General features: G+C 42.6%; 1 protein-coding gene across 3 annotated transcripts in view; it reads right to left on the bottom strand.

The window, feature by feature from the left end:
- The window catches only part of CYFIP2 (cytoplasmic FMR1 interacting protein 2), a 131,938-nt gene that overhangs the window by 8,781 nt on the left and 97,561 nt on the right, over positions 1 to 25,596 (bottom strand). For all 3 annotated transcript variants that reach the window (XM_011947677.1, XM_011947678.1, XM_011947679.1), the window contains 2 exons: positions 4,815 to 4,887; positions 4,105 to 4,199 (listed from right to left, as the gene is read on the bottom strand). In XM_011947677.1, coding sequence (XP_011803067.1) covers positions 4,105 to 4,199; positions 4,815 to 4,887 — 168 coding nt within the window. The remainder of the gene's footprint in view (positions 1 to 4,104; positions 4,200 to 4,814; positions 4,888 to 25,596) is intronic.

Raw genomic sequence — 25,596 nt, 5'->3', positions numbered from 1 at the left:
ACGAGGTCAGGAGATCGAGACCATCCTGGCTAACATGGTGAAACCCCGTCTCTACTAAAAAAAATACAAAAAAACTAGCTGGGCGTGGTGGCGGGCGCCTGTAGTCCTGGCTACTCGGGAGGCTGAAGCAGGAGAATGGCGTAAACCCAGGAGGTGGAGCTAGCAGTGAGCTGAGATCCGGCCACTGCACTCCAGCCTAGTGGTTAGGGGAGGAGAAAAAAAGTCCTAAGGGAAATAAAAATATTTCATAAACCTCATTACCCAGAGATGAGCATTCTTAAAATATGTATGATTTGTTTAGGTATGTGAATGTATACATGTATAGTTAACAATTTGACTCATATTACTATATTGGTTTTTTTCTTAATATATCAGTAACTTTAACTCATTTCCTTCAATATTTCGAAGGAATGGCTACATTTAATGGCCATCAATATAATTCATTTAGTCTTATATACTTAGGTTATCTTAAATTGTTAACAAACTCAAAATTACCAACAATTCTAAAGACACCATCCTTTTTTTTTTTTTTTTTAAAAATCTTCGAGACAGAGTCTCACTCTGCTGCCCAGGCCAGAGTGCAGTGGCGCAATCTGGGCTCACTGCAACCTCCACCTCCCAGGTTCAAGTGATTTTCCTGCCTCAGCCTCCTGAGTATCTGGGATCACAGGCATGGGCCACCATGCCCGGCTAATTTTTGTATTTTTAGTAGAGATGGAGTTTCACTATGGTGGGCAGACTGGTCTCAAACTCCTGACCTCAGGTGATCCACCCACCGTGGCCTCCCAAAGTGCTGGGATTCCAGGTGTGAGCCACCATGCCCAGCCCACCATCCTTATACATAACATCCTGTGAGCTGTGAATGAGCATTTTGTTAGGATGAATATTTACTAACTGAAGGGTCAATGAGTATAAATATTTTAAAAGGCATCTGCTATACAGTGGCAAACTATTCTTAAGGAAAGTTGATCCGTGTGCATTCACCTGTGTGAAGCCTGTTCCCTGTACCCTCATGAATACTCCTGTATCCCAGACTGGGCAACATAGTGACACCTCATCTCTATAAAAATAAAAAAATTATCCAGATATGGTGTTGTGTGCCTGTCATCCCAGCTTCTCAGGAGGCTGAGGCAGGAAGATTGCTTGAGCCTGGTAGACTGGGGCTGCAGTGAGCTATGATTGCGCCACTGCACTCCAGCTTGGGTGACAGGCAAAGACCCTGTCATCATCATCATCATCATCATAATATTCCATTCAGAAATAGTCTTTGTCAACTTGAGATGAAAAATTTTACCTCATTCTTTGAATGTGCATTTCATTGATTACTGGTAAGGCCAGATACTTTTCCGTATGTGTTAACATTGTATTTTTTTATGTTGTGAATTTTCTTTCATGTCTTGTCTTTTTTGGTATGTGTGTCATTTTCTCTTTGCTTTGAGAACGTGCTTTATAGATCACTTCCTGCAAATACCCTCAGTTTGCAGTTTGGTGTTATGTCGGGAGGGGAGTGTTGAACATAGCTTTTATCCATTTCTTTTCTCTTCCCGTCAGTGGGGAGTTTTTCTCTTTCTGCCCTTATGTGAGTTTAACAAGGGGACAGAGAAAACATTTGTGAAGCTGTGCCGAAATAATCTCAATATTCCTTTTCTATAACTTTGAGAAGGAATATATAACAATATTCCTTCTCAAAAAACTCGATGTTTTTTGAATTCTTATGCTTCTATTATTTGCTCATCATAACAATCAAGAAAGGCAGGTAAAGCAGCTATGATCTCATTACATAGATGGTAAAATAAAGATTGAGAAAAATGGCTTACACTAGATAATTTAGGGGTGGAGTTGGGACAAGGATCCCTGTCTTTGAACCTCCCCCAGCCCCAAGTTTTTCTTCCATGACAGTGTGGGGCAACAAACCAGGCCACTTCAATTTGTCTCAAACAAATGCAAAGAATGCAATACTGCTCAAGCTTCCCGGCTTTAAATATGTTGCAGACTTCCTCTGTCACCTCCTAGATATCTTACGAGTACCCTGTGCCCAAACCATCTCGGAAGTTAATATTTTGTTAACTTTTCTTTGGTTCATGGAATGACTAAGTTTTGGACTATTTCTTGAGGAATGGGGGACTTAGAAAACTAGCACTTCCTGTCTCACAGAATGTCTAGGCTTTTGTTTGTTAAACACTCAGCATTTGATAGACTGAGATTTCTATCAGTCCCAAGGAAATGGTGTTCACCAGAACAGGGAAGGAATTCACAGTCCTCTAAGTGGAAACATATGCCAGACTTCGGAGTGAGAGGCGGGATGCCTGCAAGAGGCGGATGCCTGCAGGATGACAGCAGCGGTGGGGAGCAGACACATTCACATGTCACTTACTGGGTTTTCTCCCTAAAAGGAAATCACTGGAGAGGATCTCCTCTGTTTAGCCTCTGCAGGCCAAAAAAGAAAATGTGTGTGCTCTACAGTATCTGAGTTCTCTCTGTGGTGAGTTAAAGAACCCAACCACCATTAGCTGCTTTTTTTTTTTTTTTTTTTGAGATGGAGTCTCGCTCTGTTGCCCAGGCTGGAGTGCAGTGGCACGATCTCAGCTAACTGCAACCTCTGCCTCCCGGGTTCAAGCGATTCTCCTGCCTCAGCCTCCCAAATAGCTGGAATTACAAGTGCCTGTCACTGTGCCCGGCTAATTTTTGTATTTTTGGTAGAGTGGGGCTTCACCATGTTGGCCAGGCTGGTCTTGAATTCCTGACCTGAAGTGATCTGCCTGCTTCGGCCTTCCAAACTGCTGGGATTACAGGTGTGAGCCACTGCGCCCGGCCCCACCATTAGCTTTTAATCACCATTTTCAGAAGGAGGTTGGTGGCATGCGGGGGCTGGGCTGGGGTGGCTTCCTCAGTGTGACATTTGTGCAGATGAGGCTCTGCATCGCGCTCCAAAAATACTTACCATGTTTTGCCAGAAGAGAGGCCACCTTCTGCCCTCTGCTGAGGATTTGAGTCCTCCTGCCCTTGGTGAGAACACCAGAGAGGACCGCCGGAAAGCAAGTTCAACGGCGAATTTCAATCCTAAATCTCTTAAACAGTTGGCATTAGCTTGTCTCACTAGAATACCCTGTTTCTCTTCTTCCTGAATTCTTCCCCTGCCTGCGCCCATAAAACGTGAAGCTTGCTTAAATCAACTTGAAATGTGACAGCACAAGCCTTTTGTTTCTCCGCTTTCCCCCCATGTCTCTTTCTTCCTGCTCCCTGCATAATCTGAATTCTCTGAAGGCAGGGGTCCTGTCTTACTCATCTTGATGTTCATCGTGACTAGTACGGGTTTTTAACAATTACAGAATAACATATAAGCTCATTCACCTTTATTAGAACACTACAGAAAAGGCTGAAGTCTTCTTTCTCTCCCACTCTATTCTATCTCATCTCTCTTCAGAGGTTGCCACCATGATAAACATCATTCCAGACATTTTCAGAAGAGTTTTATATGGTTTCGTTGTGTGCATTTAAAAGAACGCATCATCCTGCGTGAACTGTAGTGCAACCTGCTTCATCCAATTGACTGTGCTTATGATCTATCCACACTGATGCATCAAGATCTAATTTTGCCTTTTCATTATGTATTAAGTACATATGTAATATGCAATAACTTAGCATTTTATTTAATCAATGCTTTACTATTAGATGTTTGGGTTGTTTCTAGTTTTTGCTTTAACAATGTTACATAAGCATGTAGTGTTCCTTTAAGTGTTTCTTTAACAAAAATATCCAGAAGTGAACTGCTGGCTCACAGAGTATGTGGAGTTTCAACTTTTAGAGACAAAGTAACAGGTTCTTGATATCTAGCAGGGACACAGCAGATACTTGTTTAAATAAGCAGAGGACTTGTTGGCAAGATATACAATGCAAGGTATGGAAGAAACACACAGGCCTGAGAGTCAGCAAATCTCATTCCAGACCTGCTGTTGCTATTAATATTAACCAGTTTTGGGGTATTGGACATTCTCTTCCCTTCTCTGAGCCTCAGTTTTCTGATCTGGACAATGAGGGGGTTTGGTTGAATGCTTTCAAGTTCCTGTCAGTGATCAGAGCCCATTCATCATATCAGATTGGTACCTGAGGAGTCCCCAGCCGTTCGATCAGAGGGACCAGGTGGAGTGGGGCATACTTGGCTTCCAGACGTTTCATCCGGACTTCCAGGCGCTCCCCTTCTGCAAAAGGAGTCACAGAGCAGAAAATGAGACTCAGGGCACATGGGGCAACCGGGGAAGGAAAAACTCTCAAAGGACCTGATGATGTATCTGCATTCAAAAAATGGGATGGAGTGTGTGGCACTGCTCTCCTTCGTTCTGGAAAGTGTGGGTAGTGTTTACAAGGAAAAATGTTCTATGATTTGTCCAACAATGGAATTGTCTGCCTTCTAGAATATCTCTAGTTTAGTGGTTTGATATATTAATATATATATATATATATATATATAATATTCCAAGCCTAGATACCACTATACTAGAGATATTTTAGAAGGAACAAGGGACAGGGCCTGGAGTGTCATTTCTGTAATCTTATAAGGAATTTGTTGAAGAATTAGAATGAATGACAGAGTCAAAGATAACAGGTTTCAGAGTCTGTCTAGTCGGTCATGTGGTCAGTAGGTTCAATGTAGGTGGCTGGGTTCATCTTCCAATTCGTGATTCTGTGGTTATTCAATAGGTGTCCAAAGCTTTAACCTTCCCCCTTGCTGACTAGATCTGAGTTGACTGGGATTAGGAAGTGAAAAGAAGGTTCAAACGCTGGTCAGCTATTCAGCTGCTGTAGTGGTTTCTTACCTTTGATGTAGACTCTAGGCAAGATGTTTTGGAAGGGTGCAGCATGGAGCAAATCGCAGACCTCCTCCTGAGACTGCAGAGATGGGGGTAAAGAAAGAGAAAGCAATTTTCATTTTAAACAAGGAAGATTTTTCATTCCTAAAAACCTGAGCACTGGAGTTAGCTAGACCTGGGTTCAAATCCTGGCTCTTCTCACTGTGACCTTGGGCAAGTTACTTAGCCTCTCCAAGTCTGTATCTATCTGCAAAATGAGGATGAGAACAGTACCTATTTTAATGGGTTGTGAGGATCAAATGAGAAAATGCATAACCTTGTGGCATAGTCACAGGTACATAATGAGAGCTCAATACATTTTTACTATAATCTTATAAGGAATTTGTTGAATTAGGATGGATTACACAGAATCAAACAGATGATGGGTCTTAGTCTGTGTCTGTTTGGTTGTGAGGTCTGTAGGCAAAAGGCAGGTGGCTAGGTCAGTCTTCAGTCTACAAATCTAGGATGACTCTGTGTAAAGGCCTATGTCTGACTGGTTTTCTGCACACCAGACATCAACTAACAAGAAAAGAGGGACGAGAACCCAGGCCAGATTGGTTTCAATGGTGACTTGTTATGTGTAAAGCTAAACTTAAAAGCAAACATACAATGGTTGGAGGGGAAGCTTGGTTAGGGCAAGACGGGAGATAGGGTCTCATGGGCTTACTGTCCTGGGGCAAGCTCACAATCCCTGGATTTCAGAACAAAGGGGAGGGAAGGAGTCTGGAGAAGCCATCCTCTACTGGGGTTTGCTTTCTCTTCAACTCTGGGCACTTGGATTAGGTAGGATCCAGGCGCCATTTCAAACTCTGACACTTTGGGATTCTAAGAATCTGAGAAAATCAAGATTGCAGGTGTCCTTGCCTTCCTCTACCCCAGGCATGGATGGAACACCACCAATTCAGGACTCTGAAAGGCCAGTTGTTCAAGAGGGGAACCCCAACTCCTGTTTAACTGCAGATCAGTCCTTGCAATGAGGCTACCAGAGGAAGAACACTCTGCAGTCCCTTCACAGGAGCCTGATCTGTCATTCTCAGTTTCTTATCCAGAGGGGAAACTTTCACCTCACTTTTTTTTTTTTTTTTTTTTTTTTGGTGAAACAGAGTCTCATTCTGTTGCCCTGACTTGGCTCACTGCAGCCTCTGCCTCTTGGATTCAAGCGATTACTCCTGCCTCAGCCTCCTGAGTAGCTGGGACTACAGGTGCTCGCCTTCATGCCTGGCTAATTTTTGTATTTTTAGTAGAGATGGGATTTTGCCATGTTGGCCAGGCTGGTCTCAAACTCCTGACCTCAGGTGATCTGCCTGCCTTGGCCTCCCCAAGTGCTGGGATTACAGGTGTGAGCCACCGTGCACGGCCCTTTCCTCCTTTTTAAAGTGAGGTGTTTGTTTCTCTCCTTTCTAGTAAATCTCACAACCTGGTCTTCATTGCTATGTCTAAGCTTAGATTCTTTGATTCATTATATAACCTGAAAACTTTGCTTACTGATCATTCAGGCTAATCTTTCATATTCACATGGTGGATTACACTGGATGATTTTTGAATGATGAATCAGCCTTGCATAGCCGAAATAAACAAACTCGATTATGATATATTGTCCTTTTGATGTATTGCTCGATTTTATTTGCTAACATTTTGTTGAGGATTTTTGCTCTGTATTCATGAGGGATACTGATTTGTAGTTTTATTTTCAAATGCCTTAGGTTTTGGTATTAGGGTAATGTTGACCTCAGAAGATGGGGAGAGTTCCCCTTTTGCATTTTTTGGAGATAAAACCCTCTTTCCAAAATTATAACAGGGGAAATTATGACAGTAAAATAAATCAGACCTAATGAACCTCATTTTGCTTTTAACCTTGAAGCTGTTCTTGTTCATTCCTGGGCATAGGCCCAACTAACTTGGGGAAGGAATTCAGTTCATGGTTTGTCTCTGAAACAAAATTGATCGTAGCCCCATCCTGAAAAGACCCCCTTCTTGCCTGAGGACCAGTCCGCCTTTGCAGGACTAACAAATTAGCTACAAGATTAGAAATTACAGTTGAGGGGTCATGCAGCCTCTGGCTTCAAGAGTCTGAAACTCCCCAACAGCCCCTGGGGATAACAATCACTATTATAAAACCTAAGATCAGTGCTTGAGATATTTTGCAGACCTTGCACTCTAGTGGATCAACTGACACCATCCAGACTGGTAATCTGGCTCAATGAGTTCTGCTATCTCACCCAGGAATAGAAAACAGCAAGAGAAACTTACTTCAACCCTCTATGATTCCATCTCCAACCTGACCAATCAGCACTCCACACTTGCTAAGCTCCTACCTGTCAAATTATCTTTAAAAACTGATTCCTGAATGCTGGAGGAGACTAATTTTAGTAATAATGAAAATAATGAAACTCCAGTCTCCTGCACAGCCGGCTCTGTATGCATTACTCTTTGTCCATTGCAATTCCTCTGTCTGGATAAATGGGCTCTCTGGGCAGTGGGCAAGGTGAACCCGCTGGGCAGTAACAGAGGAGATCATGTAGAATTGGTACTATTTCCTCCTTAAATGTTTGATGGAATTCACAAGTGAAACCATCAGCGTCTGGTGTGGGTTTTTTTTTTTTTTTTTTTTTTTTTTTTTTTTTTTTTTTTTTTTTTTTTTTAGATGGGGTCTTGCTTCCTTGCCTGGGCTGGAGTGAGTGGTGTGACCTCGGCTCACTGCAACCTTTGCCTTCTGGGTTCAGGTGATCCTCCCATCTCAGCCTCCTGAATAGCTGGGACTACAGGTATGTGCCACCAACCTGGCTAATTTTTTTTGTAGAGACAGGGTTAGGAGTTTTCTTTGTTGGAATTTTTTTTATAAGTAGGAATGATACTTCTTTAATAGATACAGTACTATTCAGCTTATCAATTTTTCTTAAGTGAGTTTTGGTGGTTTGTGTCTCTTAAGGAATTAGCTCCTTTCATTTAAGTTTAATTTATGGGTATATTACATATTTGTCTTTAGAACATTTTTATTGTCCTTTTAATTTTTGTGGGTTCTGTAGTAATGTCCCTTTTTCATTCCTGGTCATTTGTGTCTTCTCTTTTTTTCTTGGCTAGAGGTTTATCATGAACACATGAAAAAATCATGTGTTAATGATTTTTTTCTCCTCATAAAACCAGTTTTTAGTTTCAATGTTACTGGTTTCTTTTTTCTTTTTTTTGTTTTGAGACAAGGTCTCATTCTGTTGCCCAGGCTGGAGTGCAGTGGCGTGAACATGACTCACTGCAACCTCAGCCTCCCAGGACTCAGTTGATCCTTCCACCTCAGTCTCCCAAGTAGCTGGGACTATAGGTACACACCACCACACCCAGCTAAGTTTTGTATCTTTTGTAGAGATGGGGGTCTCACCGTGTTGCCCAGGCTGGTCGTGAACTCCTGGGCTCAAACTGTCTGCCTGCCTTTGCCTCTCAAAAGTGCTGGGATTACAGGCATGAGCCACCACACCCAGCCTCAATGTTACTGGTTTCTGTTCCTTACTAATTCATATCTTTTCTTCTGCCTGCATTAAGTTTAATTTGCTCTTATTTCTCTAGCTTTTTATTTTTTAAATAATTGAAATAATAGGGATGGGGAGTCTCACTGTGTTGCCTAGACTGGTCTCAAACTCCTGGGCTCAAGCAATCCTCCTGCCTTGACCTCCCAAAGTGCTGGGATTATAGGCACGTGCCACTGCCCCTGGCCATTGCTCTAGTTTCTTAAAGTGGTGGAGGCCTAGATTACTGATTTGATATCTTTATTCTTTGCTAATAGAACATTCAGGGTATTCTTCCATAACTCCAGCAATCAAGAGTTCATTTCTTCTGGAGGCAGCCCAATCCACTTTTGAACAACTCTAATGGTTAAGAAAGTTTAGTTGGGTATTGAGCCAAGGCTGCTTCCCAATAGTTTCCACTCTAGATCCTTGTTCTGTTCTTTAGAGTATCACTGAATGTATTTTTCAAGCTAGTATCTTTAGCTCTTTTATCTCTATTCTTTCCCTCAGGGTCAGGCACTTTGTAAGAGTTTTCTACATCTCTCTCCATTTCCTAGTCTTCAGGTCCTTCCTCAGCAAACAGAAATATCACGCCTAGTCATACCATGCCATGACAATGTCTCTAGCAGAGATTACCAAGGACTGCACTGTCACCAAGTTCAATGCATACCTTTCAGTCTCCATCCTATGCGGTGTTTCTAAAGTATTAGGCACTGTCCTCCTCCGCTCCTATGACGAGGCGTGCCTTTGTTTCCACCACTTTGGCTTCTCCTTTTTAGCATCTTTGCAGATGTTATCTCGGATCATCCCTTAAATGTTTTTTTTTTTTTTTCTTATTCTAAGAAGAATATTGTCCTGGTTTATCTCATCTACTCCTGGTTTATCTCATCTACTCCTATGACCTGAAACACCATTCACTGTCCACTATTAATCAAACCTGTGTTATCATCCAGACTTTTCTCCAAAGCTCTGGACCTGGATATCCAACTCCTTGCTGGATGTTCCCACTTGAATATTCCACAGCTCAATGTTTCTAAAGCTGACCACCTTCTCCCCCTTATCACCTGGTGTTCCTTGCTCACAGAATGGCACAATCAACTCATCTGCCCAGGCCTAAACCCTGGGGTGCATCTTCTCTCTTTTTCCTATGAAGACCAATTAGTCTTTGTCCTGCTGATTCTCATGTATGATTCTTTGCACGTTTCTCCACACCAACCACCACAACACTAAGAGCTCCATAAGGGTAGGGATGGTGTCTCTATTTCTGCCTCTCATCTCCAGTCCCCTGCATATATTAGTTTCTCAATAATTTATTAAATGTCTAAACATTTGTTACTCTATAAATGTTTCTTACATGAGTAAATAAATTTGTCTACATGACAGTCCTCCAAGTATGAGAATGCTACTATTACATCCATTCATTCATCCAACAAATATTTATTGAGCACCAGGCACTGTTGCAGGCTTTGCAGATATGATGCTGAACAAGTTAGACTAGATCTTTGCCCTCACAGAATTTATGTTCTAGTTGACAGAGACAGATAAAAACAAGTAAACAAATCAGAAAATTTCAGGGTAATATGCTAGACAGTGACAGGTTTGGGAAGGGATTACTACAAGGTAGTTAGAAAGGATCTTTTTGGCCGGGCGCGGTGGCTCAAGCCTGTAATCCCAGCACTTTGGGAGGCCGAGACGGGCGGATCACGAGGTCAGGAGATCGAGACCATCCTGGCTAACATGGTGAAACCCCGTCTCTACTAAAAAATGCAAAAAACTAGCTGGGCGAGGTGGCGGGCGCCTGTAGTCCCAGCTATGCCGGAGGCTGAGGCAGGAGAATGGCATAAACCCAAGAAGAGGAGGAGCTTGCAGTGAGCTGAGATCCGGCCACTGCACTCCAGCCTGGGTGACAGAGCCAGACTCCGTCTCAAAAAAAAAAAAAGGATCTTTTTGGCCAAGTGTGGTGGCTTACGCCTGTAAGCACTTTGGGAGGCTGAGTTGGGATGAATGCCTGAGCTCAGGAGTTGGAGACCACCCTGGGGCCGACAGAGTAAAACCTCATCTCTACTAAACTACAAAAAATTAGCCGAGCTTGGTGGTGCATGCCTATAATCCCAGCTCCTTGGGAGGCTGCGGTAGAATTGCTTGAACCTGGGAGGTGGAAGTTGCAGTGAGCTGAGATTGCACCACTGCACTCCAGCCTGGGCCACAGAGCTAGACACTCTCTCAAAAACAAAAACAAAACCTTGTTTTTTTGAGAGATGTTTGAGTTGGTGACATTTGAATAGAGAATGGAATGAGTTGGTGACATTTGATTAGAGAATGGAATGAAGCAAGGGATCTAGCCATGTAAATATGAGGTAAGGGTGGGCCAGTACAAAGGCCCTGGGGCAGGGAACGAGTTAGGGCATAGTGTTGAAGAGACTCACAGTACATATGGCAGGAGGCCCTAAAGGTAGGGAGAGACCAGATCAGGTGGGGACTGGTAGGCATGGGGCTAAGTGTGAATTTTAAGTGTACCAAGGAGCTATTGAAGTTGTTCCAGAGGACTGGTATACATAGCCCCACTGCCAAGTGTTCTCATCTTTCACTTTTCCAAACATTGCAGTTGTTCCTAGAAATGTCTTATTACTGGAAGCTGGCCATTGCATGAACTATCAACTTTCTGTTTTGTTAACATGTGTAAAGTGGTGTGGGCAGCTGTCTTAGGGGATAGAGGAAGGGGAAGAGAGCTCTGGTTCTCTGCAAGAGTAATGCTGCTGTTTTGTTCATTTTACATGATGAACTTCTTCAGATTTCTTTTGGGGAGACAGTGTTCCACTTACCCCCTTCAATGCCCCTGCCACCCCAATGTAAACTGAAACTGCAGGACCAGAGGTTCTTTGGGGGTGCTTCCTGCTGGCAAACTTCTGTGTGTGCTTCGTAATGTCATTTATCAATGAAGGTGAGAAACAGAAGGATGCGATTTCTTAAGGGATGGAAAAGCATTTGCCTAGAAGGTCCCAGGATTTGAGCTATGTGGCTATTTTCATGATGAGGTGGCTACACACTCTGCAACACCTTTTGTGGAAGGTGTTTGTTTGGCATTCAAGCTGAGATCATTGTGACTGATAAAAACATCCATTTTGGAGCACACAAAGGCCTGTGTAAGGGATACAAACAACCTTCCATTGTGGAAGCCCAGGCGAGGCTGACCTCGCTCTTGTCTGATCCTTATCTTAAAGGATCCACACTAGGCCATCCACTCTGCCTAGGAACCCATCAAGCCATGACCTGCTGGAAAGGCTCCTTGCTGTGGCCTGTGAAGACCACCCAGCCTTGGTTCTCTCTCCACTCAGCTCCCTCCTTCCCACTCCACTCTGACTGTTTCAGCCATAGGAGCTGTTTGTTATTCAAACATGCTGTCTGTGTGCCCATCACAGAATCTTCCCTGTCTCTGGAATGCTGTCTAATCCATCTCTTCTCCCTTACTCTCTTTGCTTAGCAAACTCCTGTTCTTTCAGATCGCAATTTAAGCATCGTTCCTTTTAGGAACACTTCCCTGACCCCAATGCCTCCCTGCTCATGTAGGTTCCTTTATTAAATGTCCTCAAAGAACCGAGTTCTCTTCCTTTCCAGCATCTTAACTCAATCTATATTACACATTCCCATACGTGACTAGTTCATAAATGTCTACTCCCCCACCACTGAAATTTAACCTCCATGAAAGTAGAGACAATGTCTATCTTTGACCACATCTTATTCCCAATAGTGAGCACGGTGCCTAATATATAATAAATGCTCAATAACTATGTAGAATTAAAGTTGAAAAGTCCCAGCATGTAAGGAAGTTTAGCCTTAGAATATAATCTCTCTTATTTGGGGCCTATGTGTTTCTCCTTATTGTAATAACAAAGGGAGTATTATCTCTTCAATTTTATTGATTACTCTATGAACTATATGAAGTGGTTTTAAGAATTGTCCATGTAGTGGGATTTTCAGGTGTTTTTAATTTTCTTTCCCACTTTCCCTTTTTTTTTTTTCTACTTGTATGCATTTACTAAGTTTCTACATTGAACCTATATTACTTTAAAAAATTAACTTGAAAAAAAGAATCCTGAAAGCAACTACTTTTTCCCAACTTGAAAGTAAAGAGCTTTTGGAGTCTTGTTGCTGGAATCAGAGGGGAAAGGAAATGAAATCCTAGCATGCCACTTGATCCAGCAAAGAAAAATATTTGCACAGGGGCCAGGCATGGTGGCTCATGTCTGTCATCCCAGCACTTTGGGAGGCCAAGGTGGGTGGATCACCTGAGGTCACGAGCTTGAGACCAGCCCAGCCAACATGGTGAAATCCCGTCTGTACTAAAAATATAAAAATTAGCTGGGCATGGTGGCACATACCTGTAGTCCTAGCTACTTGGGAGGCTGAGGCAGGAGAATTGCTTGAACCTAGGAGGTGGAGGTTGCAGTGAGCCGAGACTGAGCCACTGTACTCCAGCCTGGGTGACAAAGTAAGACTCCGTCTCAAAAAAAAAAAGAAAAAATATTTGCATAGGTTTAATGAAAATAGTTTTTGTTTTAGGCTACACTTAAGGACATGACAGATGCAGAACAAAAGACAAGTATTATAAAAAATACAGTGGTGATGAAGTAAAAGTGAAGCTGACAAGAGGCAGGAAGTGGGGGTACCGGGGTGGTAATTTCCTCAGTCTTTTGTCTTTTCATGGAAAGGAGTCAAGATACTAAATCATGTTAGCAAAAGCAGCAATAGAGGTATAAGTACATTATCTATGATTACAAGGGAAAACAACAGAAGCAGTAATATAATCAAATGTTGAGAGGGAGAGAGATAAATGAGATAAAATCTCATCTTTCCAAGTAGGGAGTCAGTATTGTCTAAAGTTATTAATTAAGAAATAGGTTACCCTCATGAGTGTTATGGAGGTGACTGGAAGAACTGGAAACAGAAGCGATGAGGACAGGCTGCCCAGGGAATTGGGAATACAGGTGGGCAGAAGTGCAGTAGAGCCAAGTAGGATGTTCTTTAAAAGCTCATCTGTAGTATTTGATTTGTTATAATGTGCAATTAAGAACTTAATGGAATTAAGTTATAGTGTGCAATTAACAACTTGAACAAAATGAAGAGGCTGGATTAAATGGTCTCCAAGTCTTTAGAACCAAGAGTCTGTAAAATACAACCACTTTTGTCTTTAGAGAAGGAGAGGCAATGAACATTACTGAGCACTAACTAATGAGCTAGCTGCTTTATGTCAGTCGCCTGCTATATGCTTCTGGACAGCCCTGTGAGACAGGGCTCACTGTCCCCATCCTGTGGAGTAAGGTGAACTTTCCTAACTAGGTCCCCACACAGATGCTTAAATAAGCAGTAAGGCTGACATTTAGATCCAGGGCCACTCCACTTCGACACACATTGTTTTTCCATGGCAGCCAATGCAGCCAAAGTCTTGGGAAGCTTGACTTTCCCCCTTCATTATATATACATGTCATTAAATGGCAAAGTTACCAAAAATAGAAATAGAAAATCACTTAAAATCTTAACACCTAAGAAACTTCAGCCTCACTCGTATCTGACAGGCTCATTTCATTTGTTGACTTATTGGGTTTTTGGTTATAGCAACTAACATTCTTTAAACTTAAACTGTGGTATATGTGCAGTTTGAAGAAGAAGAGTCTGAGCTACCTTCTTCTGTGCAAAGAAATAGGAAATTACTGATACCTTTATTCCCAACTTGCAGAGGTAGCCTCAACCCTGAATTGGTTTAAATAATTTCTTTGCAGACGGACTACTTTTTATAAATCTGCTGATGTGTTTCCAAGTCTATAATTAGACCACTCACGTCAATTTGTACCCACAAATTCCTTCTTCCCTGACCCTCTTACCCCTACCCAAAGTTTTCTACCCAGTTTTATCCATCCCATAAATCCCCATTTAACTTTTACCTTGTAGGAGTGTTCCAAGCCCCTCCAGTCCACAGTGCCTTTGCTTTTTAAAAACTTACCAGAGCTCTTACTCATTCAGAGCTTCCACTAAGCCATCTGCAGATTGGGCTGTCTAATCTAGCCCAGGGTCCTGAAATCTGAGCTTCTGATGGAGGACCAGGACATTGACCCACATCTCATGCAAACATTGATTAAGAGAGAATCTTCTTGAGGGACCACCCGTGTGTAGGACCTGCACGTTCTCTGTATTTTTCTTGTTGGCCTGATAAGCGAGGCCAGCAAGAACGTAGAGAACATGTGTATAATAGGATCTAGATACCCAACAAGGTGGTACCAAATTCCGAAGACTCATTCTGACTTGAATAGAGCCTGAGCCAGAGATTAAGTAATTCTTCCATTTATATAGCAAACAATAAGCACAAGGCTTTCTGCAAGGCGCTGGAGTAGGTGAGGGAGACCAGATGCACAACACTTACCAAGATGATGACAGAAGCAAGTGAATGGGCAATTCTAATAAGTGCTACAATTGGGGTGTGCCTGGGGTTTATGGGGATGCAAAGAGGAGCAACCAGTTCAGATCTTTGGGGAGGATGATAGGGAAGGATTTCTGAAGAAGGACGCTAACTTGGAACCAGGGGTGAGTGATGGACAGCTAAGGGGGAATAGTACCTGCCAAGGCCTCAAAGCAAGAGGCAGGGCTGAGAGCCAAGGTAGACTGAAGCTTTCAGTGCTGGAGGAAAGTGATATGAGACAGGAAGGAGGGGTGGGCAGGAGCGGTTTGGGAAGAGTCTTCTAAGTCTCACTTAGATTTCTGGATATTATCCTGATGGTTTTCATCTGGGAGATGGCAGAGCTGCAGTTTCACCTTCTGGTTGCAAGGGAGAGAAAGGATTGGGGAGAGCAAAGTGGGTGTTGGAAGAGTCCAAGCTGGAGAAAGCAGGGCCAGGAGTAAGTGGCAAAGGAGATGGAAGGAAGTGAGCAGAGGCCACAGACCTGATGACTGGATATCAGGACAGGAGGAAAAGGACCCCTGCACAGGGCACCTGTATGATGATGGTGCTGTTCGTGGAGTCAGAGGACGCAGTGAGGCTGCAGGCAGGAGGAAGCCAAGGTCAGATTCAGGCAAGGTAAATTTCTGATGTGTGTGGACATGGAAAAGAAGATATCTAAAAGGCAACTGGATGTGAGGCCTGGGCCCTGAAGAGTCTGTGGAGTAGAGCTGAACTTGGAAGTCAGCATGGGATGGAGGCTGACCCCAGGGGAAAGGAACTGCGCCAGGTCTGCATGAGTGGGTGCTTCTCAGGGTGACCAAGACCCTTCCGGAGACTTGAGTTCCTCTGATTATATGAGACCCAAGAGAAAAAAAGCACAAAGTGCTCCTTGAGTTCAAGGGAAGACATAGATTCTGAACATTTCCATGTCTACTAGCATACAGCCTACGCAGGGATAAAAAGACACCTTTCAAGCCAGGAATAGGGAAGATGCCACTTCTCTGCATTTGCTGCTACCTCTTTATTCCTTTCTTTAGGTCACCAAATATCTATTGAGTGCTTGCTCTGTGATCTGGCAGACAACCCAAAGGCACAGAGATGAAGATGACACGCTCCATGGAGCCAGGGAGGGGCCTGGATGCTGCGGGAAACGCTATAACAGGTAGAGCTCTCTATAAAAATGAGATTTCAATGAAGTTTACCATCTAGTGGAAAAGAGAGCCAAGGATCCAAGGACACCCATGACTGAGAAATAAAACAGAATCATCTGGGTTCAATAGGAGAAGCTGCTGACAAAGGGCTTTGGAGACTGAGAAAAGAGAGAAACACCATCAAGTTCCTCGCAGAGAAAGGCATTTGATAAAATGTGTGTTGATTAAAAGGACCAGCGGTTTGGGGAGGATGAGGAAATGATGGCTGTGAGATGGGCCTGAGAGGAGGGGCAGGGTTTTGAACTGTGAGGAAGGGTGCCATCCCATTCAGAAGGAGGATGAAATCGGGGATAAAATGAGGTAGCTGATAGGAAAGGAGTAGGGCATCCTTGGCTTGGGCTTGTGAGGAGTGTGGGCCACAGTGCTATGGGCAGTCAGTGAGCCAGGCTTTCAGTTCTTACGCAGCTTAGAAAAAAGGCTGATTCAAGTCTCTTTGCTCATGGCAAGAGGAGGAAAGGGGGCTCTTGGTAACTGAGGACCTGCTTCTTAAACATTGGAGACTTTGCATTCATTACTTCATTTAACACTAAGAACTCTGTGAGGTAGCTCCTTAGTCCCAGCACTTTTCAGGTGTGGAAACTAAGGCTTAGAGAAGGAGTGTCCCACCTTTTGGCTTCCCTGGGCCATACTGGAAGAAGAATTGTCTTCGGCCACACATAAAAATAAAATACACTAATGACAGCTGATGAGCTAAAAAAACAAAACAAAACAAAACAAAATCTCATAACGTTTTAAGAAAATTTATGAGTTTAGGTCAGGCTGCATTCAAAGTCATCTTGGGCCATGGATTGTACAAGCTAGGCTTAGAGAATATAACAGAGTCTCATAGCTATACAGTATAGAGGCAAGACTTGAACCCAAGATTTCTGAATTCAAAGATATATGCTTTCCAGTGGAGACCATGGAAATCAACCGGAAATCAGGCTGAGAGAGCCTCATGCAACTCACCCTGCCCTTCCCCTTGGTCTCATTCCGTGTAAGAGTCTCCAGACTTAATGACACCAGTTCTTTGATAGGCATGGTGTCTTCCTTTGGACACAGGCAGAGTATAAGCAAATAGAGTGATATTTCTTATTAAATGAAGAAATGGGTGATAAACCAGAGCTACGGCCTTTCAGGATTGTCTTGTTGCCAAAGGCCTGCTCTTATCTCCAAGTGGCCATCCGGCCTACCAGGCAATCACCTTCTTTAATATCAATCTCACTGTGTTCTACTTGCTGAGTCTTATAGTCTTAGATGAGACACAGGCATGAGGATTTTTGGGTTTCTTTAACAAGTCTCAAGTTGGGAATGCTGATTTTAAAACTCCAAGTGGTCACTTAGAATGTTCTGGGTAGTAAATGTCCCCAGCATGAGTTTCCGTTACTCATCATTAGGCAGCAGACTCTGTCCCCTAGAATGAGTCTCCTTCAGAACCATAATGGTGCCGGGAGGGAGAGGCTGGGCTTGCAATGCAGTCGATGCATCAGCAAAGACCCCAGGAACTAACTGTGTTTTTTACAAGTGACTGGAATGTGCAATTAGCAAATTCACAGACTGGAAATAAAAATGAATTAAGTTCGCAATTTAATTGGAACAGAGACCCCCAGTCCTCCTTTCCCCACGCTGCCTTGAAAAACGAACAGCTGACTGGTGAGCCCTATCCAGTTAGTGTCCTGGGCTTTGCTGCATTGCCTTGCTGTACAGGACTGTGCATCTGACCAGGTGGAAATGGGCATTTTGGGATGCAAGCCACTGCCCGGATACCAAAGCAGGACAAATGCCAGCACCTGGAATGCTGGAACAACAGGCAGTTTCCAGGGGTCTCAGATCATTGCTGCTTTTGCTGGGAGACAATGATACCATCTTGTCAGGGTTTGTGCTTATTTTGGGGGGATGGGAGGAATTTATCACCCAAGGCTGCTGGGTATCGTTTATGTAGCAAGTATAGTATCCGTATCCAAGGACATCACATCCTAGGGAATGCCAAGCACACTGCAGAAATCAGAGATTGTTTAAATCACTTTCTAGCAGATGTTATTCTTTAAAAATATATGTAAAAAGAAAGAGGTGAAATATCTTGAGGAAGGATACCTTTTTATGATTTCCTGAAGGCAACATGTGTCCTAGTGATGGCCCTGGGGTCACCTCATATATCAGCCACTATTGAGAGGCAGCAGTGGCTTTTGGAGAGGATTCTGACACCAACTCAGTGCAGCAGGATTGATCGACAGCCATGGTGAACTCGAAGGGGGCAGTGGCATTCAAACTGCAAATCTGCTGTTCTTGATTTCCAGTGACCATCATCATTAATAATCTAGTTACCTTACATGTGGTATTTGACTTGAAATTAGTCATTTTCTTCTGGGAGTGCACCAAATACTTAATTTAGCCCCTAGGCAAAGACTGTCCTCTGGAAAATTACTAACTTTAGATACATCTTAATGATTGCCACTTTAGCCTCTTTTTTTATTGGCTATCTTTATGTTCACTTTCAAAAAATTAGAAAATGCAGATAAACTTTTTAGAGGAGGAAAAAAACATATAACTCCACCACCCAGGAGTCACCACTGCTAATAGCCTTTTCCAGAATTTGAACTGCCAAGTTCTTCTCTGCACATACCATTTCAGCATATATTTTAAAATAAGAACAGAATATACCTACTCTTCTGTAATCTATTTTTATCATTTAGTATATACTATTAGCATCTTCCCATGTGCAGTACAAAGCTTCTATCTGGATTTTTTGGGCCTATTTTTAGTTATCCTACATCCTTTTTAAAACGAGCATCCTACTCCTCAAAATTACTTGATAAATGAATATTCACTAAAGTACCAGCTCTCAGAGCATGCTCTTTCTCCCAGCACATCTCAGCAACCCCATTTTAGTGGGGCCTTCTAAAGATCAGGGTGGGCCTGGTGGCTCACGCCTGTAATCCCAGCACTTTGGGATACCGAGGCAGGTGGATCATAAGGTCAGGTGTTCAAGACCAGCCTGGCCAACGTGGTGAAGTCTCGTCTCTACTAAATAAATACAAAAATTAGCTGGGTGTGATGGCACTCACCTGTAATCCCAGCTACTCAAGAGGCTGAGGCAGGAGAATCACTTGAACCCCGGAGGTGGAGGCTGCAGTGAGCCGAGATTGTGCCACTGCACCCAGCCCAGGCGACAGAGTGAGACTCCATCTCAAAATAAATAAGTAAATAAATAAAAAATAAAGATCAGATAACATTCCAAACCCCTGGAGTGAGTCTCTAACAGCATTTCAGATACTATGATAGAAAGTGGAGGTGCTCTTTCTTGGGGACTGAGGGGGTGTTCTTGGTGCTCTTGAATTACAAGGCCAAGGTGATAAACGTCAACAAGCCTTAAGGTAGAAGCCAAGGACAATGAGATTCAGTCTTGCCCTGATGCAGACCTGCAGTGAACCTCAGTTTCTTTCTCTGTAACTTGAGAGTATGCCATGTGGTTGGGTTGTGCAGCCAGGCAGAGTGGTAATAATAGATAAGTTGGTGGAATAGGCATGGCTGAAATCTTCTGAGCCTTGTGGGTCAAAGTTGGGAGTTTGAATTTTAAGAATAACAAGAATCCACCTGTCAGTTTTAAGCTGGAGAGTAAAAACCTGATTTATCATTGTATGAAGAGCCCTTTGCTGTTAATGCTAAGGCATGCCCCTCTCTCGGCTCAAGCATGGAAAGGCAGTGACCCTCAGCGGAGCTGGGTTTGAGACATTTCTCTTAAACAGAGCATAGGGAGAAGGCATTGTTGTGTGTTAGTATTCCTGAAGCAGATGGCAAACCTTCCCCCCACGGCCAATGGGAGGAGGGTGGCTGCCAGAGGTGTTCTCCTAAGGCCACTCACTGGCCTCTAATTTGGACTGGCCAGCTTCCCTGGCTTCATTTGCTTTTCTTGGATCTTAAACTGGTATTTCCTGATGGTGAATCAAATAGGTGGTCAGCCTGTGAGTCACGGCTGACTTCGGTGCTAGCAAATGCCTCTATAAATTTTTTAAATGAGGCCAGATGTAGCTCCGGGATATATGTTACCAAGAATAAATCTTACCAACTAGCAGAGTAGCTGGAAAAGACGAAAACCCTCATGACTTTCCTCTTCATACATCACGACCTTGTCTGCTTTAACCCCTTTCCTTCTTAACTTTTTGATCCCTGATAAGGTTTATATGTCTCCCACTTCAACTTCACATTAGGAAAAATTCTAAACATATAAAATATTTGAAGGAATAATATCCTTATACCCTTGACGTACAGTCACAATGAACACTTTGACATATTTGCTTTATTTTATGGAGTCATTTGAGAGTAAATGGAAGACACTGAGTCACTTCAGCCTTCAACACCTAAGCATGCAACTCCTAAAAACAAGGACACCCTCCTGTGTAACCTCAGAATCGTGATCCCCTAAATTTAAAATTTTCCTAATATCATATACGATGTAGTCAAGACAAAAATTTCCTCAATTGTTCTTAAAATATTTCTTTTACAGCTTTTTTTGGAACCAGGATCTAATCATGATGAGTTTTTCAAAGTGTGAATAATATGCAATTACTATACAAAAACAACGAACTTCAATGATCCCTCCTTGGAGAACTGCCAGGAGCTTGTGCTTCTGCAGAAGTTTCTCTCTGGGAGGAGTTAATAAGTGAAAGTTAGGATTCAGTAACTTTGCATGTACCAAGTGCCATGTGAATGCTTGTTATTCCCACTATATGATAACTATAAGAGAAATAATCAGTAGGTGATTAACAACCACGGTCTGTCTACTGTAAAATTGCTGTGCTGACAGTAAAAGCAAAACAGGTTTCTAGAGTCAGGATGCAAAAAAATATTTTACTGTAAGGAAGTCACATCAGAATTCAAGGGATTCATGTTTTATTTTTGCATTGCTTTCTGTCTTAATTTTGTTTTTGTATTATACTTAATTTAAAACTGATGAACATCAATTTTAAAACTGAGGGATTCCATCAAATATCAAAAACCTTAAGTGTTCCCAACTCACTTAGTCTATGAGGCTAACTGGAGACTTGATTTCTCTTGGCTACAGGCTACCATAAAGATTCCGTGTATATATTTTAAAAAGATTCAATATGATCCTAAGAATGTCAGATTTATGCAGAATGGCATTAGACTCTACCTTTAGGGTTCTGTTCACAGTTGAGTGAAAAACTACCATTTTTAGCTGATTTCCTAAAGAGAATAATCAAACCAGTATTTTCTTAACCTTTAACTCTGATTTTTGAGGCAACAAAAAGACAAATAACACTAATGCATTATGTTTTTGTGTGGAGAAAGGAGCTGGAAATGGGAGGTCCAGGCAACCCCACAGGGATCACTGCCTGGATTTTCTAGCAGGAGGGAGATGGGGAGCTGGGCCTAACCAGAGAGCTTAGTGTTCTAAACATTCCCTTATATGGAGGCACATAATGTGTTTCCCGCATACTGATATTAAGCCCCAAGGATACAGAGCCTGTGAGGCAGGCAAGAAATTAGGCTTCCCATTTCCACCATGACCCTCTCCCTTGCACAGAATGTACAAGTCGCAGCTTCCAGCCCTCCTTTGGGACTCCAGGTGCAGTGGAAGCCTCAACCGAGAGACAGTGCCTCTGCTCCTATTCCACTGGTCCCTCATTTCCAGCAGCTCTTGGTAGCCCTCGCTAAATCTATCAGTACTTTAATCTTACCTGATTGTATGTGATCTTCTGTCAATCTATGCCTTGCTTGAATAGTGCTGTATATTACCATGTTTCATCTCCAACCCCTTCCCCTGTCCCCTGAATTGTCAAGGGGATAATAGACTTCTTATTCTGGATCAGAATAATATCTGGTCAACTAGGAAAGATCTACAGCCAAGAAACTGTGGTCTAGAAAGTGGGCTTTCCCTTCCCTCAAGTATATGCCAATGTCTTCCAAGGTTAGCATTTCCTAAAGTGGAAATTGGGCATACAAGGAAATGTGATTTAATTGTAATGAGCCACACAGTGAGCAAATTCTTTCCTTTTTCAGTTTCCTGTCAATCTTTCTGACAACCTTAATGAGAAAGTTTCCATTTGAAACCAGCACATGTTAGCACCTAATATTTACTAATCTTGTTTTTATCAAAGAGGGAGTAGGGCTTGTGTTCAGAGATCTGGGCAGGCAGCAGCTGGAATTACATGACTTTGCTGTATTTTGGTTGAATGTATTACTCTGGTTGCTTTCTAATGATGGCAAGAGATGATTTTTTTTTTTTTTAATGCAAGTGATGGTTTCCTTTTAAAATTAAGTTTCATTAAAAGGATTATGTAAATAACAGAACCAGTGATCTGCAGATGTGGCAAGAACTATGACAACTAAGCATCCATGTCAAAAGTCTGGCAGCTCTAGTCCAAGAAGATGCTTCTAGATCAGAGATCCTCTACTCTGGCTGCACATCAGAGTCAAGTGTGGAGCTCTGAAAATATCTCGGTCTGGCCAGGCGTGGTGGCTTGAACCCCACCCCTGGAGGGCTTGGAGGCTAACCCTCTATGCTGAAAACCGGCGGGTGGGTGGTGAACAGTGCCATCAGGGATGGGCTATGCCCTGGAGTCTCACACTCTGCCTGGCCCATGGGGGCTCTTGGTCTTGTCTGTGGAACCAGTGACTCTTACCTCTCAGACCATTTTTTCCCGAGTCCTGATATGTTCACACTAACAGGTTTGTTTTTCAGATAAAGCCATGTCTGAAAAGATGTAAATATACTTAAAAATCATAAACTCACACAAAGGAAGGGTATTATTGGGAGTCAAAGTGCCTCCATTCCACAAAGCGTGGATCATTTTCAACCAAAAACATAATCTGTGTCTGGGCTAAGAAACACTGATACAGAAAGGCCAGAGGCATTACTTGTGGGTGCCTGGGCAAAGGGACAGGATATGCTTCTTGGGCAGCTGGAGGAGTCTTTTCTCAGAGTGACAGGTAAAATCATCCTGGATCAAGCACAGGTGGGCGTATGGAGTGACGGTCTGAGAGGGGTGGTTGAGATGGGGCTTTCACTTTTTTACTTTCCATGCATTTGAATTGTATACATTTGCTACATATGAGTCTTTCCTTTTAAGGAAAAAAGTAATAAATATTTAATGCAATAAATCTAAACAATAAAGTCTAAAAAGTGAGAGATACTTCTCCCACGCCCCTGTCACCCATCACACCTCATAGAGGTAGTCACTCTTCTTACCTTGGTGAGTACTGCTTTTATAACTACTAATTTTATATGGGAAAATCTGCTAGAACATAAAAACATCTGGAAGAATATCGGTTGGCCGGGTGTGGTGGCTCATGCCTGTGATCCCAGCACTTCGGGAGGCCAAGGTGGGCAGATCACTTGAGGTGAGGAGTTCAAGACCAGCCTGGCCAACACAGTGAACCCTCATCTCTTCTACTAAAAATACAAAAATTAGCTGGGCATGGTGGTGCATGCCTGTAACCCCAGCTACTCAGGAGGCTGAGGCAGGAGAATCGCTTGAACTCGGGAGGTGGAGGTTATAGTGAGCCGAGATCACGCCACTGCACTCTAGCCCCGGTAACAGAGTAAGACTCCGTCTTTAAAAAAAAAAAAAAAAAAAAAAAGGGAACAGAGGTCATCTTAGTGTGACAAAATGGTTTCTTCTTTCTGCTTCTCTGAGTTTTCAATCAATGAATTTATTTCAATTGTGTAATAAAAACAATTAGAGGAAAGACATTAAAAGGTAGAAGTAGGAGACAGAAGGTCAGATGTGGGGATGAAACTATTGAAAAGAACAAAAACAACTGGCAAAGCTCAGCTGGGCATCTCTCTGTACTGTAATATGCTAACCTGAAGGATCTTTGGATTCCAAGGGGCATCTGGTTTTCATCCAGACTCCTGCACTAGCTGTTAGGCTGGGAAAATCAGCTCCCTCTTGGGGCCTCGGTTTTCCTATCTAGAAAATGTGAGGTTGCGCTAGATGAGTGGTTTTCAACAGAGGGAGGTTTTGCCCTCCTAAGGAATGTCAGGCAATAAATGCTGTTTGACATCCTATAAAGCCCAGGGCAACCCCCTAAAAGATTATCTGGCTCCAAATGTCAGTGGTACTGAGGTTGAGAAACCGACCCTGGATGGTCTCTGGGGGCTTTTCCAGATCTGACTGGCATTTGGATTTGTGAGTTTGGGTCTAGACTCGCCTCATCTCTCGTGAGGGCAGTAATGCTCTCAAAGGACTGACTGGAGTGTTTCTGTGGTCCACTCTAATAAAATAAGGACAGAAGTAACAGAGATGAAGGCAGAGGCAAGAGGCCTTGCAGTAAAAGGCAGACTAAACGGCTCTGTCCCTCCCAGGGACACGGGCCCGCCCTCCCTCACATGTACAAACAGGTCCCTCTCCTGGTGTATGCTGGCATAACAATGGCCCGAAGTCTAGAAAACCACACAAAATTTGAACAAAAACTTAGTGATTGCTATTTCCCTAATGACCACTTTCTGATTTCCCAGGGAAGAATTTCCTTTAAAAACCTGATACAAATCAGTATTTAAGTATTTTTATATGTTTCAGATTAGATCCAACAAATATTAAGAGGCTGTGATGACCAGACCATTTATGGACACGAGATAAAAGACACAGCACTACCACTACAGACTGCAGGAGGAAGGTCTTTTCAAGAAGTAGTGCCAGAACAATCTGGAAATAAAAGATTTATACCTCCCATTAAACACAAGCATCAATTCTAGGTGAATAATATGGACTTAAAGGTCTGTTTAGCCTTGAAAGACTAACCTCTAAAACTTTCTGAGGATAGCCTATCTTCATGCGTGAGAGTAGGAGAGGTTTTCTAAACAAGTCACAAGAGTATCAACCGTAAGGGAAAAAAATAACTACACTAAGCCTGAAGAACTTCTATTCACCAAGACACAAGCCAGAGTAATATATCTGCAATACATGTATCCATAATATATAATGGCCACAAATCCATAAGAAAGATGACTTAAAAAGGCAAGAATGTTGACCAGCACTTCACAAAAGATGGTGTCCAAATGGTTAGTAGCATGTGGAAGGAGAATCAGCATCATTAGGGAAATCAAAATCATAGTGAAATACGACATCCCCCACCAGAATGGCTATGATTAAAGAGGCACAAATTGTTCATGAGGCTGCAGAGAAGTTATAACTCTCATATACTGCTGCATGCGAGTATAAATTGGTATAATTTGCAAAACTGCTTTGAAGCTAACCTAATAGGTATTTCCTTAATAAAAACAGGAGCATACATACAGCAAAACACATGTACAAGAATATTCATGACACCATTATTCATAATAGTACCAAACTATAAACAACCCAAATGTCCACCCACAGTAAAATGGATGATTCAGTTAGTCTGTTCATGCAATGAGAATACTAGAGTAATTGATTCAGTAATAAAAAATGGATCATCTATAACATGGATGAATCTCAAATGTAATCTTGAACAACAGAGGTCAGAAAGGAAAGGGAAAACACACTAGATAACGCTATATGAAGTTCAAGGACAAGCAACATTACCTCTGGAAATAGAACTCAGAACCACGATTCCTTGTGGAACAAACATACTAAATAACTCTATATGAAATTCAAGGACAAGCAACATTATCTCTGGAAATA

The sequence above is a fragment of the Colobus angolensis genome, unplaced genomic scaffold (genome assembly GCF_000951035.1).
Source record: "Colobus angolensis palliatus isolate OR3802 unplaced genomic scaffold, Cang.pa_1.0 Scaffold27, whole genome shotgun sequence".
NCBI lineage: Eukaryota > Metazoa > Chordata > Mammalia > Primates > Cercopithecidae > Colobus > Colobus angolensis.
The sequence above is the reverse complement of the archived record's forward strand: the minus strand, read 5'-3'. Positions and strand labels throughout refer to the sequence as shown.